The sequence below is a fragment of the Euphorbia lathyris genome, chromosome 2, assembly GCF_963576675.1.
Source record: "Euphorbia lathyris chromosome 2, ddEupLath1.1, whole genome shotgun sequence".
In the NCBI taxonomy this organism is placed as follows: Eukaryota; Viridiplantae; Streptophyta; class Magnoliopsida; order Malpighiales; family Euphorbiaceae; genus Euphorbia; species Euphorbia lathyris.
Window position 1 is genome coordinate 110,302,701 of NC_088911.1, and position 12,806 is coordinate 110,315,506.

Here is a 12,806-nt window from a genome sequence, read left to right on the forward strand (position 1 = left end):
AGTAAGAGGATTTATATTTGATTTCAAATTTTGAGCATGTTTGATATTTTGATATAGTCACCGATAATTTATTCTAATGGAGGTTAGAGTTTTGAGCATACGTGAGAGATTCTCTTAAACTCTCTATTTATAGTTTGTTATAGTCCCTATTAGGGATTTGGAGTATTGTCTTTCTATTTGAGGATCGTTTTATTCCAATAGGAGGCATCCACGTGTAATAGTTTTACGTAATTGTGTTCACACTATATTTCTCTAGATGTATGCCCTTTGGGTATGTCCTTTAGCCATCAACACTAGTCTCTGCCTAAATCTCATTCTTTCTATCATTAATTAGGCATTCGAATAGGTCGTGTATCAGCTTACATCTGGACATCCAGGTCATTCTAGTGTCGGTCGTCAATTCTTATCCAAATCCTCTACAGGTGTTCAGGCTATTCAGTTAGGGCTTCTGTTTTCAGAATATCTAGTCAGATCTTCTTGTAGAAGCATAAGTGGTGATATATATGTATGTTATTAGAAGCCCTCGCCCATCCTTTCATAAAGGGAAAAAATGTCTTTTAAGGCTCACAATGCTTCGATTCCAACACTATATCTACTTGAGTTATGATTTGATGACGGTACTCCTAAGGCGGTAGATATATGACAAGGGTACATTACAGCAACTGACCCAAAGTCCACTTCATATGACCATTTTCAAATTTACTCCTATAAATAGCAATTGGACTCCTTGCTTTCTTTTTTCGAGCTTTTAATCTTTTCAACTCAATCTTTTGAACTACTCTTTTCGTGTTATGAGAATTGTTATTGTGACTGTTAGACCATAAGTCAATGTAATTAATGAATAGCATACCGAAGGCTGTTGTAGGGCTGCTAAAGCTGCTGGTAGGGTCAGTTTGTCTCCTTGATTGAAGGAGAATCTTGTATATATATGTGTACTGCTATTAAATGAAATATATCAATGTAGTTTCTTAATTTATATGGTATCTCATGGATTTCTCTGTATTTTCATGGTCTGTTACATGGTATCAGAGCCTTGTTTTGGGTTTCTGGATTGAGATTCCAGAAGTTTCAGCAGCATTACTGTCTGCCTTGTGACCAGAGTTTGAGTTCACCTCAACGGATTGTTGTTGTTCCTCTTCCGCCACTATCGCCTCTCTGTTTCCGACCTGTCTGTCCGGTTAGTTTGCCGGTGAAAATCCTTTTGTCAAATCACATTGCTGGTAGCCTGTTGCATGTTGCTTCGACTGAGTTTTGCTTGTCCGTTTCCGACAAAGTTTGATGTTCATCTGTCGTCTCTCCTGTTCGATTTATTCTTCTAGGTTGTGTCAGACAAAATATGTTTTATTATTCCAAAATATCTTGAGTTTCTTGTTTTGAGTTGTATTGTCTTGAAGTCTATATTATAAGTATCTACAGCAAGCTGAGCATGATTAAAATTCATGCTTCAGCTTGAGGGGAGTGTTAGAGCATAAGTCAATGTAATTAATGAATAGCATATCGAAGGCTATTGTAGGGCTGTTAAAGCTTCAGTTTGTCTCCTTGATTGAAGGAAAACCTTGTATATATATGTGTATTGCTCTTAAATGAAATATATCAGTGTAGTTTCTTAATCTACATGGTATTCCATGGATTTCTCTGTATTTTCATGACGTTTCTTCCTTCCATGCAAAGTTTAGGGCTCTTCTTTCACCGTTGAGTGCTCTTCAAACCTCCTCTATATTTTGATTCTTGTTTTTGCTTCATCTCAATTTCTTTTTTAGTTTCTCTAGGAAATCCAAAATGAGTGGAAACAAAGAAAACCTACTCATCAAAACTAGTGAAGAATCTTACATGATTGTGGATCTTTACTAAGACCTCTTTTGACCACCCGAATTCCTCCAAGGAGGAGGCCCTTGCCTCTGATGGTGAGAATTTTGTTTCCCAAAAGGAAATGGAAGCTTAGCAAAGTTATGATTTTTAAGAAAAAAACGTGCGATCAAGAACTCTACCCCTAGGATTCAAGATATGATATCAAATGTGACTAGCAGCCATGTTCTAGGAAAGCGCCATGTTATCCCATATGCTATAATTCTTCTCCTAGATATCTCTGGAGCATGTAGAGAATGGGTTTTCCTATCCTCTCTTAAGGCCTTCCCCAATGACAAACCTTCCTCCTTGCTGGAAGCAACATTATTTCTTTGAATTTCTTTGAAGCACCGGAAGCAACATTATATCTCTAAACTAAATCAGTTTTAATACCTAAAATCTGTCAGAATGATCAAATTGATATCTAAAATTCAATTTGGACTAAACTAATATCAACTTTAGGAGTTATTTTGACTCTTGATTTGTTTTATTATTTGTGAGTAAACTGCGAAGATAATTATCTTACATTATTCACATAAAAAAAATGAATACATGCACATAATTGTTTTCTTGAATGATTGTATATAGAGATGATAAGATTTAAATTTGCCCTTAGACATTTTTTTATCGAAATGCATATATATTTCTAATGTAAAAAATAGTAAAATTATCATAATGTTTCAAACATGGAAAATTTTCAACCTAGACAGTAGCAAATTCAATTTTTGATTGCTTGGAACACAAAAAAAAATAAATAAATAAATAAACCTAACCTATATGAACTTGGAACTTTTCATTTTCTTTTTTGTCCTTATCCAGGCTAAGAGAATATCGTTTTTGGCTTAAGCTGGGGCAAAAAAATAGAATTAAGATGAACTTTTCGTCTACAGGACATGTAACCAGAACCTCACTGATGAAGATAAAGGGATGGACAGGAACGAAACCACCCCTTAATTCGAATTAAAGTCGGAGAGAACTCTCAGGGGCAATAACTGTTTTCACCATTTGCAGAAAGAGCTGCTAACTCCTCCAACTAATTCCTTGTTTTGTGTCTTTAGGAACAGAATATCCTACACTAAAAAGGCAATGTCTGCAACTGTTTCATATTATAAGAACTAGATGACAAACACTGAATACGAACCGGCGAACTCTTCATTTATATATTCAAAATCCAAATATAATCCAGATTTACTGAGGCTACAGCTAACTGTAAAAAGTAACATCTAACGAGCAATGATAAGATGAACATGTATAATGGTACTTTTTCCATCTGTACAAAAGTGTTTCTATACTGTACTAATTGCAGAATCAGAAAAAATGATAATGATCTTACCCCGAGTGAGCTACACGAAATCCCCCACATGCTATTTGATTGTAGGAGAATGTGTAATGAATCAACATTTGCAGATAAGCCACAAAAGAATAAATCTCAGCTAATAGAAACTGGAAATGATCACCAGTTTCATGTTTCTACTGGAAGATCAGATGTAAAATTCCCTACTTGCTCATTCGACTCGATAAGCATCAATACTACTTCCCGCATCGATGGCCGTTCCAAAGGTGACATGTTTGTACACATTAAAGCAATTTTCAATACTGTGATCATATGATTAACTATTCTTCGATCTTCCAGGTCTAATCTACTATCAAGTATCTCTGAAGTCAATGAATGGTCTCGGACATGATTTTTCACCCTCGTGACAAGGTCACCTCCCAATTCCAGTGGCTGTACTGGAGTTTGTCCGGTCAACAACTCCAACAGAACAACTCCATAGCTATAGATATCACACTTTTCTGTTACTTTCATTGTGTATGCGTATTCTGCCATAAAAAAAAACAGAAATTATCAGTCAGTCAAAGGCAAGAAATTTCACATTCCTTATCTAACATTTAACCTGTCTAAAACTAAACTGAACACTTATGATGATGAAAACATTAGTCAACAATGCTACTACCTCTTGTAGTAATTACACAAAATAAGACAAAATTAGTTTGCCACGTACTGAAAGACGAAAAACTTCACATTTAGGCTAACAAATTTCCAATTATCAGAAGTTGTCAAAGTGGGAAACATGCCAAATGGATCGAAATTACAGGTCTTTTCTTTATATGTGAAAATGTGTTCTCAAACATATATAATAGTCTGAAAGAATAAAAAACTTACCAGGTGCAATGTAACCATATGATCCTGCAACTGCAGACATCGATTTAGACTGGGGCATGTCAATTATTTTAGCTAAACCGAAATCACCAACATGGGCTTCAAACTTATCATCAAGGAGAATATTATTCGATTTAATATCACGATGAATGATCCTTGGTTTACAATCATGATGTAAATAAGCAAGACCTTCAGCAGCTCCAAGACCAATCACGAAACGAGTTGGCCAATCCAAGCTACAAGAGGGCCCATGAAGCAGTTCTCCCAAGCTACCCCGAGCCATGTACTCATAAAGAAGCAGATTAGAACCTTGGTGATAAGAAAAACCATAAAGCTTCACAATGTTTCGGTGTCTAATCTTTCCAAGAGTTAGAATCTCTGCCTGAAAACTGTTGTCGATGCTGCTCCCCTCTCTGTTAGAAGCTAGCCTTTTCACAGCAATGGTCTCTCCACTATGCATAACTGCCCTATACACTGTTCCACAAGCTCCTCTTCCAAGAACATAGCTATCATGGAAATTATTTGTGGCATTCACCAGATCTTGTAAGGTGAACCCGTCCTTCGCACGGTAGTACATATCTGATTCCGGAGGCGAGCTCTCATTGTCAGGTGCGGAAGGAATTGTCTCGGTTGTGCGTCTCATGAAATACAGTATTACTCCAATTAGAACCAGAGATACTCCACCAACAGAAGCTGTAACAATTGTGACAATCCGACCACGGGTAGATGCATCTAAGCTTCTGAAAGGAGGATCAGAAGAAGAAGATGCATCTCCATTGCAATTGCCAAGACGCCCTCCACAAAGCCCGTCATTTCCCAAGAAACTGCTGACTTCCATGTTCTGAAATTGTGGTACCTGAGGGAGGGGTCCAGTAAGGTTATTATACGAGAAATTGCACCCCAGCAAGCTTGACAGATCTTCCAATGTGTTGGGAATTTCACCAGTCAAATGATTATTGTTGAGCAGAAGAAATTCCAGTAAATTAAGATTGCCCAGCTCCGGCGGTATGCTTCCTGTAAGATTGTTGTAGCTGAGATTCATTGCAATTTGCAAGCTTGAAAGAGAACCCAACTGTGCTGGAATTTCACCAGAAAATAAGTTTCCGCCCATCTGTAATTCAGTCAAGTGGGAGAGATTTCCCAATGCTTGAGGTATATTTTCTGATAATTTGTTTTCGGAAAGCTTGAGAATCTCTAACTGCAGAAGGGTTCCAAGCTCCTGCGGTAAAGAATCTACAAATTCGTTGTGGCTGAGATCAAGTCGTTGAAGCATCTTGCAGTTAACAATTTCAGGTGGAATCCTTCCTTGAAGCAAGTTGGATGAGACATTAAAAGTCACAAGCTGAGATAGATATCCTATTTCCTTAGGCAACACACCAGTGAAGTAGTTGTTTGCAATATGAAGCCTCTGCAACTTTTGACAGTTCATGATGGCTGAAGGAATTGGACCACTAAACATGTTCTGATCCAATTCAATAGCAGAAAGATTCACCAATTTGCACAACTCGGAAGGAAAGGCACCAGTAAGCCTATTTCCAACAAGACGAAGCTGCACCAATGATTTACAGTTCAAAATCCCATTTGGGATGTTCCCATAAAGCTTATTAGACTCCAGATTCAGTAACATCAGGTTAGAATGCCGACAAAGATGAGGAGGTATCGTTCCTCTGAGTGCATTGTCCGAAAAGTCCACCACCCAAAGTCGACTGTGACGTCCAAGACCCTGAGGAACTCCACCAGTCAGGAAGTTGCCAAAAAGCTGTAATTGAACCATTTCTGTCATATACTGAAAACCAAAAGGAATAGGACCGCTGAGGTTATTGATTGAGAGGTCAAGTTTTGTCAAATCCCTCAAGCTACTAAGCTCATTTGGTATAACACCGTTAAGCTGATTCTGGAACAGGTACAATAGATGTAGACCCTTTATCTTACTGAACTCAGTAGGAATCTCCCCTCTCAAATAATTCTCAGAGAAATCAATTTCTGTTGCCATAGACAAATTCCCAATTTCTCGTGGAATTGTTCCATTTAGTGCATTTCTGTATAAGTATAGTTTTTTCAAAAACTTCAGGTTTCCAATTTCAACTGGTATTTGTCCCACGAGATTATTTGCATATAAAGCAAGTGTCTCAAGACTCGAACAGTTTGCAATCTCTTTCGGTATGAATCCTGACAGCTGGTTCTCCCACAGAATAATGTCCTTCAAGCTTCCCAGCATACCAATTTCCTTTGGCAGTTCCCCTCCTATGGAATTTTGAGCAAGACCAAGCAATTCTAAGCTTTGACATCCACTTATTTCTGCTGGAATGCTGCCAGAAATTCCATTCTGCCCTGCTCGTAAAGTTTTCAGGTTCCTGAGATTCCCAATAGAACGAGGCAATGGACCAGTCAGATTGTTGGTGTAAGCCACAACCTCAACCAAAGATGACAAATTCCCAAACTCCTCCGGCAATGTACCAGAGATTTGGTTATTGCATATATTCAAACGACGAAGCAAAGACAGATTACCCAGCTCAGCAGGAAATTGCCCACTAAACTGATTATTATTGAGATAAAGGTATTCTAGCATTGAACAATTACCAATCATGCCAGGTATAAATCCAGTGAGCATATTATAAGAAAGATCAAGATATCTTAGGTTGACCAGGCCACCAATGCTTGGACTCAGGACCCCAGACAGATTCATCGAACTCAAATTGAGAGAATGGACAACAGGCACAAAATCTGAAGTGCAATTCACACCAATCCAGCCACATGGTGTCTGGTCAATGGACTTCCAGCTCTCCAGATGATTGAATTCATCATGAAGCCCATTCTTCAGATCTAGGAGGAAATGCCCCTCGGAACTTAACCCCTTGGAAGTAGAAAACAATAGCACAGTGACAAGCCAAAACCCTATAAACTGCGCTTCAAAACCTGTTCTTGATTTGATATGTGCTGACATTTTATTATCCCTCATCTTGATCAAAAATAGAGAATCATATGATCATTCAACACCTGTACATATAAAGTACTTCAGATTGGAATTCCCAAATGAACCAAATTTATGATAAACATCCACCAAAACAATGCTCTATTTTAACTGAATACTAAATGATTATAGTGATAAATTAAGACAACCGTTTACCAATCAATTCTGCAAATTAATCACATAAACCACAACAAAGAATTCAAATGCATATAAACATTAGCAAAAGCTGTAACTTGGATGAAAACCACAACGTGAATTCAAAAATCCAACAAATGAAATTAAAATCTGCATTAAAAAAAACCTAGAAAATGAATCCCACAAATTAGTTAGAAATTAACAAAGTGGTACATTTGAAAGGAGCCACGAAAGAACAATTCTAAAAAGGCTACAAACCACAGTGGCAATTCCTACATGAATATACCTACTAAAGAACAAAAGAATCAGACTTGAATTAAACAATAAACAAAAGAAACTCACCAGTTAAGGCAAAAGAATGAATCAGTCGTCAAAGAAGAGATAGTAAAAGCAAAAACTCCACCAAATTGCTGCAACTCCTTGACAGCAAAGGAAGAAAAGAAATGGTGGAATTCATGAATTAAGAGACAAAAAGAAAGCAAAGCCAAATCAGCTTTTAGCATAAATATACCGGGATCTTTGGATCTAAAGGTACTAAAGAATTTGGAGCCAGGAAGAAAAGCTCCATCTTTTCCCTCTTCCCTCTTTCTTTTCAAGAACAAAACAAAAGGTGCAACGAACCAGAAAAGGGACTTTTTAGCGTGATTTTTGTATAGAAAACTAATAAATTGAAAAGCAGGGAAATGATAAATCTTTAAGCAAACAAGAAAAAGAAACGAGCTTTAGCTCTTCCTTGAAGCTTTAATGGCCGACAGGCATGGTTTCGTATCTGATTTCTCTCTATCTCTCCAGTTTCAGTCTGTACCCAATACGCATATATACATACATGGTGATATTGTTTCTCTCTCTGGATTGGAATGGTGGGCTAGCTAGTTTTTAGTTTCTTTCTCTTTTTTAGTGCCCTGCCTATAAAGTTGTGTATAGGTAACTGTTTATGAAAATATAAAGAAAAGTTTAAGAAAATTTTGTCTTGGATTTTGCTTTGACATTGACTTCTTTCTTGGTTTGTGAAGTCTCCAAATTCCATAATCCAAACAAAAAATTTGATTAACCCCATCCCTAATTAACACTAATCACTTACTACTGACAAATCACTAAACAATCAAAATTCACAAATGTACAAACCGACCATCTAACCCCATTTTTAAATTAAGTGTTAAACCAACAAAAGTCTTGTCTAGAAATTGTAAAATACTTTGATAACTCTACAATCCAGCCGAGTTGAGCCGAATTTTGATCTGTTTATATTCGGTTCATCAAAAAATTAATGAGAATAATTTAATATTCTGTTCATAAGTTTCTCATGAGTTATCATTTCTTCGCGAGCTTGTTCATGAACTTTATTCGCGAGCAGTTTATTAATTCATTTCATGAATTTCACCTGCGAATAATTTATTATTATATTTATTAATTATATTAATTTAAATTTATTTAATACAAAACTACGTAATAAACTACAAATCTAAAATTTATACAAAAATTCGTTGTTTTTCATTTTTTCTTTTATAAAAATATTATTATTAAAACAATAATCAAACCAAATCTACTTATGAGCATGTTCGATTAATCGAGCTTGTTCATGAACTAATAAATGAGCCTCTTCGCGAACTTTTGAATCGAATTTTGTTGTACTCAAACTCTGTTTATTTATAAATCGAGTCGAATACGGTTACAATTAAAAAAAAATGTTACAATTTTATTTTATTTTATTTTCTTAATAAAAGTGTTACAATTTATGATGTGATTTTAAATTAACTATTTAACTTTTATCAATTTCAAAGAATGTCTCCATGTATGTGACTTTTGGTTGACAGAGTAAAACGGTGTCGTTTCTCTGTCCCTGTTTCCATTTGTGTAATCGTATTAGTTTAAAAATAAAACTTTCTGGGAGAATTATAGTAATCAGAAAAGGGAGAGAATATTAAGGATACTATCTTTATGATGGGACTTATAAGTGGGACCCTTAGAAAAATAATGCAAAAGGGCCCCCAGATATGGACGGACCCACGCAATATGTGAAGACAGGTTCATCAGCCGTCCAATAAGTAGACTTAAGCCCATATCAGCGGTTCATAAATAGTAATTAATTAATAGTTGAATGATTAATCATAAAACCATGAAAAAGTTAAACCAGCGGGACCGATTGTATTTAGACATGTAATTGCAGCACATGTGTTTATGTTTATTATTGACTTTTATTGCAATTTTTCAGTTTCGGTTCATTTCCACCCAAAATTGACCTATCTATGTATTTGTATTGTGGGCTAACATAACATTGACCTTCTATGTGGTTGTAATTTTTTCAATAATTAGTTAGTTTTGGTAGTTTTAGAATACCTTTTTCATCTTTGATTCCCTATATTATTTTCAAAAAATGCTATTTGATTTCTTATCCTACAAGTCCTTGAATGTCAAAAAAGAATATATAGTTAGGCTAATTGTCCTATTTTAGAAAGTTGCCTTTTTTTCATATTGTTGTAGTAAAATAATTTTCATTAAAGCGATAAAATAAAATAAAAATATCAAATGAGAGAGATTTAAGGAGAAATTATTATAAAATAAGTAAGTTTTTTTTTTTTTTATCATCATGTAAGTTTTAGAAAAGGTGGGTTTTTTCATAAGAAAATATGAGAATCTAGTTAGAGCAATTCTAGTGGTCCTTTTCAAGGACCAACTAGCAAATAATAGAAGTTGTAAATTGGTTGACGGTCTAATGATAAGATGTCAAACAAATAGTCAAGTTTGAGTAGGTTGCTTAATTAAGCCGGTTGTTAGGATTTTTTTAGTGTTTCAAAAATTCTAATCACGTAAGAAGAGAAGCTGCTCAACGCACGAACTGAATGGTGGCGTGATCTTCACACACTTCATTCGGCGCGTCCCTTACCCAGAAAGTTGGAGACAAAAATGGCATGTAAAGCTTTATTTAAAAGATGCAAAACAAAATAATAATAAAAAGAAATAGCCAATTCTTTATAATAATAACTATAATATCAAAAGTCAATGCTATAAAATATAAATTTATAAAATCAGTTCTACTTTTATTTATATATATATATATATATAAAAGATAAATAATTATAAAATCCTTATGTTTTTATTTAACACGCTAGTAAATTCATCATATTGTTATAAGGTCCTTAAATTTTATCTTAATCAATTGTTTAGTCATTCCATTTGTTTTTGTAAATGAAAGTCCAAAATTGCCTCTACTTATATATACAAAAAAAAAAAGTTATCTTTTTGTTTCAAATTTAATCTAATTAATTTTAATAAAGTTTTTGAACATACTTGAAAAAATGTATTATTAATTTTCTTAAATTATAATTATTATTTTTATTATTTTAATATAATATCTTTAAAATAACATTAAATATTATTATAAATTTTTTAAAAATCATATATTTTTTTCTTTATTCATAAAATTTATTAGAATTGTAAAAACTTTTTACAATGAAAGTATTATTTCTATTTTAATCATTTTTAAAATATTTTTCATTCATTTTTTAGTCAATAAATTTTACGTTATTAAATTAAAGTTCTATAATTTTATAAAAATTAATAAATCAATTACTTTATATTGGAGTTTATATTGGAGAGATTGTGATTATGTAAGAAAAAAGAGAAAACGAGGAAATGCGGGATTTAAATAAAATAAAAATGGAGAGTTTCAACTTGGTTTTTCAATTGCTTGGAAGGTTTCCGTCGCAGCTCTGCTAAGGTTTTTTCCTGGATCTGATCTGTTCTTGCCGCCGCTCTCCCATCGCCGCTTCTCGCCGTCCGGTCTGGGCTATTCTTTCCGCCGCTCTTGGTGAGCGATTTCCGCAAGTGCACGGTATACGCTTGTAGTACTAAAAGATATCGAACCCACAGGGAACGCTTTTTAACTAAAACTTTATTTAATTCGGTTTAATCACGTGTTTAGGTTTAATAAAAGAAATACGTTTAGTTGATGGAATAGGTTTTGGTAAATTAGGATTAGATAGAAAGATTATATCGAGTTTAGAGAACAATTCCGTTTGGAATTTTGATTACAAAACAGATACTTCCGCAATCGGAATGAAATAGATCTTATTTTCATAAAGCAAAGTAAACAACTTTAACTTTGTGAGATTATGGACATGTAACAATATAATAATTTACTCAATTAAATGGCTTCGAACCATAGAAATCCCTCTAGCGTAGAGACGATTCCTACCTTAATCAAACTAGTGTTTTATTTCTGATAAGCCGCGATCAGCGATCATGTCATCCATAAAAACTAAATTTGTTAAGTGTTCAACAAAGTTCTTAATATGAATAAGATGGAATAGAACGTTTTAATAAGATGGAATAGAACGTAGGCTCGTCAAACCATATGCGCTTCAGCCGTCAATTCTTCTCACTGGATCTTTAGAATAGAGACTGGTCCCGTCCACTATCAGAATGAAAACTAAACTAATACTGTGTTTATAACTAATCTAAATACAATTCGTGTACAACACGATTGCTTACAGAAATGAAATCTAACTTTCTGATTCTTTTCTGAATCAGAAACTCAACATAACAACTTTCTTCTCTAATTTCTCTAACTTTTCCAACTTAACCAACCTTGATTTCTGAAATGGATCACTTATTTATAGTTGTTGAAGGGTTGTAAATGACGGGTCGTGTCTGCTGGTGAAGGGTTGCTTTTATCCGAACGAACAGACGCGTTTTTCTGAATTAAACATGTGTTTTGTGTGTAGGAAGACTTGCTGTCACGACTGAGATTCTGAAAATCTCAGTCGCGATAGGGGGTATAGGGGCGAGCTTGAATACGTTGTTTTCCCCCGGTCTGGCCTCCGTAAGTCGCGACTGAGATTTTGATAATCTCGGTCGCGACAGAGAGTTTTCCTCCCTAGCGTTCGACTGCTTTTCGTCCTCTTCGAGCGTTCTTCTGACTGATATGCATTCTCGGTACGTTTTTAAGGTTTTTCCTCCATTTTAGCTCCGTTTTCGCTCCTATTTGGATTTTACCAAATATTTAGGTACCTTGCATCAAAGAAGTAAATAAAGACGTAAAAGTATTCTAAATGAATATAATTAACATGATTTAAATGTAAATTTAACGTATTTATATATGATATTTTAGGTATATTTTGGGCTTAACAAACTCCCACACTTAAGCTTTTGCTAGTCCCGAGCAAAATTTCACTGAATTTATTCTTTAATCAATCTCTTTATAAATAGAATATATACCCATATATTCCTCTTTGAATTAGTTAAACCGAAAGATAAACTTTTCATGGTAAATTTATACACAAGGTATCAAACTAGCTAGCATAAAAGAGATATATTACTCGTCTTGTATTTCAATTTTTATATTGAAGTATTCGGGACGGTGTAAGCACGCATGTTTCCGAATCTTTCATCTCAAGGCATTTCTAAGCACAAAATTTCCTTTCCCAAACCTAAACTATTACAAATATGGATTTAAGGACTTAGGTTTAATATATTTGCTTAGTTACGCCCAAGATAAGGGTGGTCTCGATCGTAACTTTATACGCATTAATTCGCTTTCGTGTTCATTTAAGAGGTACCGACCATGCCATGGGTGGACGCAATCGTTACTTAAAACTTTAAACACGTTTAATTTTGCTTTAATTTTTTAACGTTCCTTTCATACCTCGACCGTGATAAGGGTGGTCGCAATCGTGGCCAAAAGTAAACGATACT

At 34.7% G+C, this 12,806-nt stretch overlaps 1 protein-coding gene across 1 annotated transcript; it reads right to left on the reverse strand.

Moving 5' to 3' along the window:
• Nucleotides 1–2,979: 2,979 nt before the first annotated feature.
• Nucleotides 2,980–8,008, reverse strand: LOC136219417 (probable leucine-rich repeat receptor-like protein kinase At2g33170). Its single transcript, XM_066006814.1, has 3 exons — nucleotides 7,455–8,008; nucleotides 4,010–7,003; nucleotides 2,980–3,666 (listed from the first exon to the last, which is right to left on the reverse strand). The coding sequence occupies exons 2-3, from the start codon at nucleotides 6,963–6,965 to the stop codon at nucleotides 3,308–3,310; spliced, it is 3,315 nt and encodes a 1,104-aa protein (XP_065862886.1). The 5' UTR covers nucleotides 6,966–7,003; nucleotides 7,455–8,008; the 3' UTR covers nucleotides 2,980–3,307.
• Nucleotides 8,009–12,806: the final 4,798 nt, after the last annotated feature.

Coding starts and splice junctions, on each gene's coding strand:
- LOC136219417 (XM_066006814.1), bottom strand. CDS start 6,965: ATGAGGGATAATAAAATGTCAGCACATATCAAATCAAGAACAGGTTTT. Junction 3,667..4,009: donor ATATGGTTACATTGCACCTG/GTAAGTTTTTTA, acceptor TTTTTATGGCAG/AATACGCATACACAATGAAA.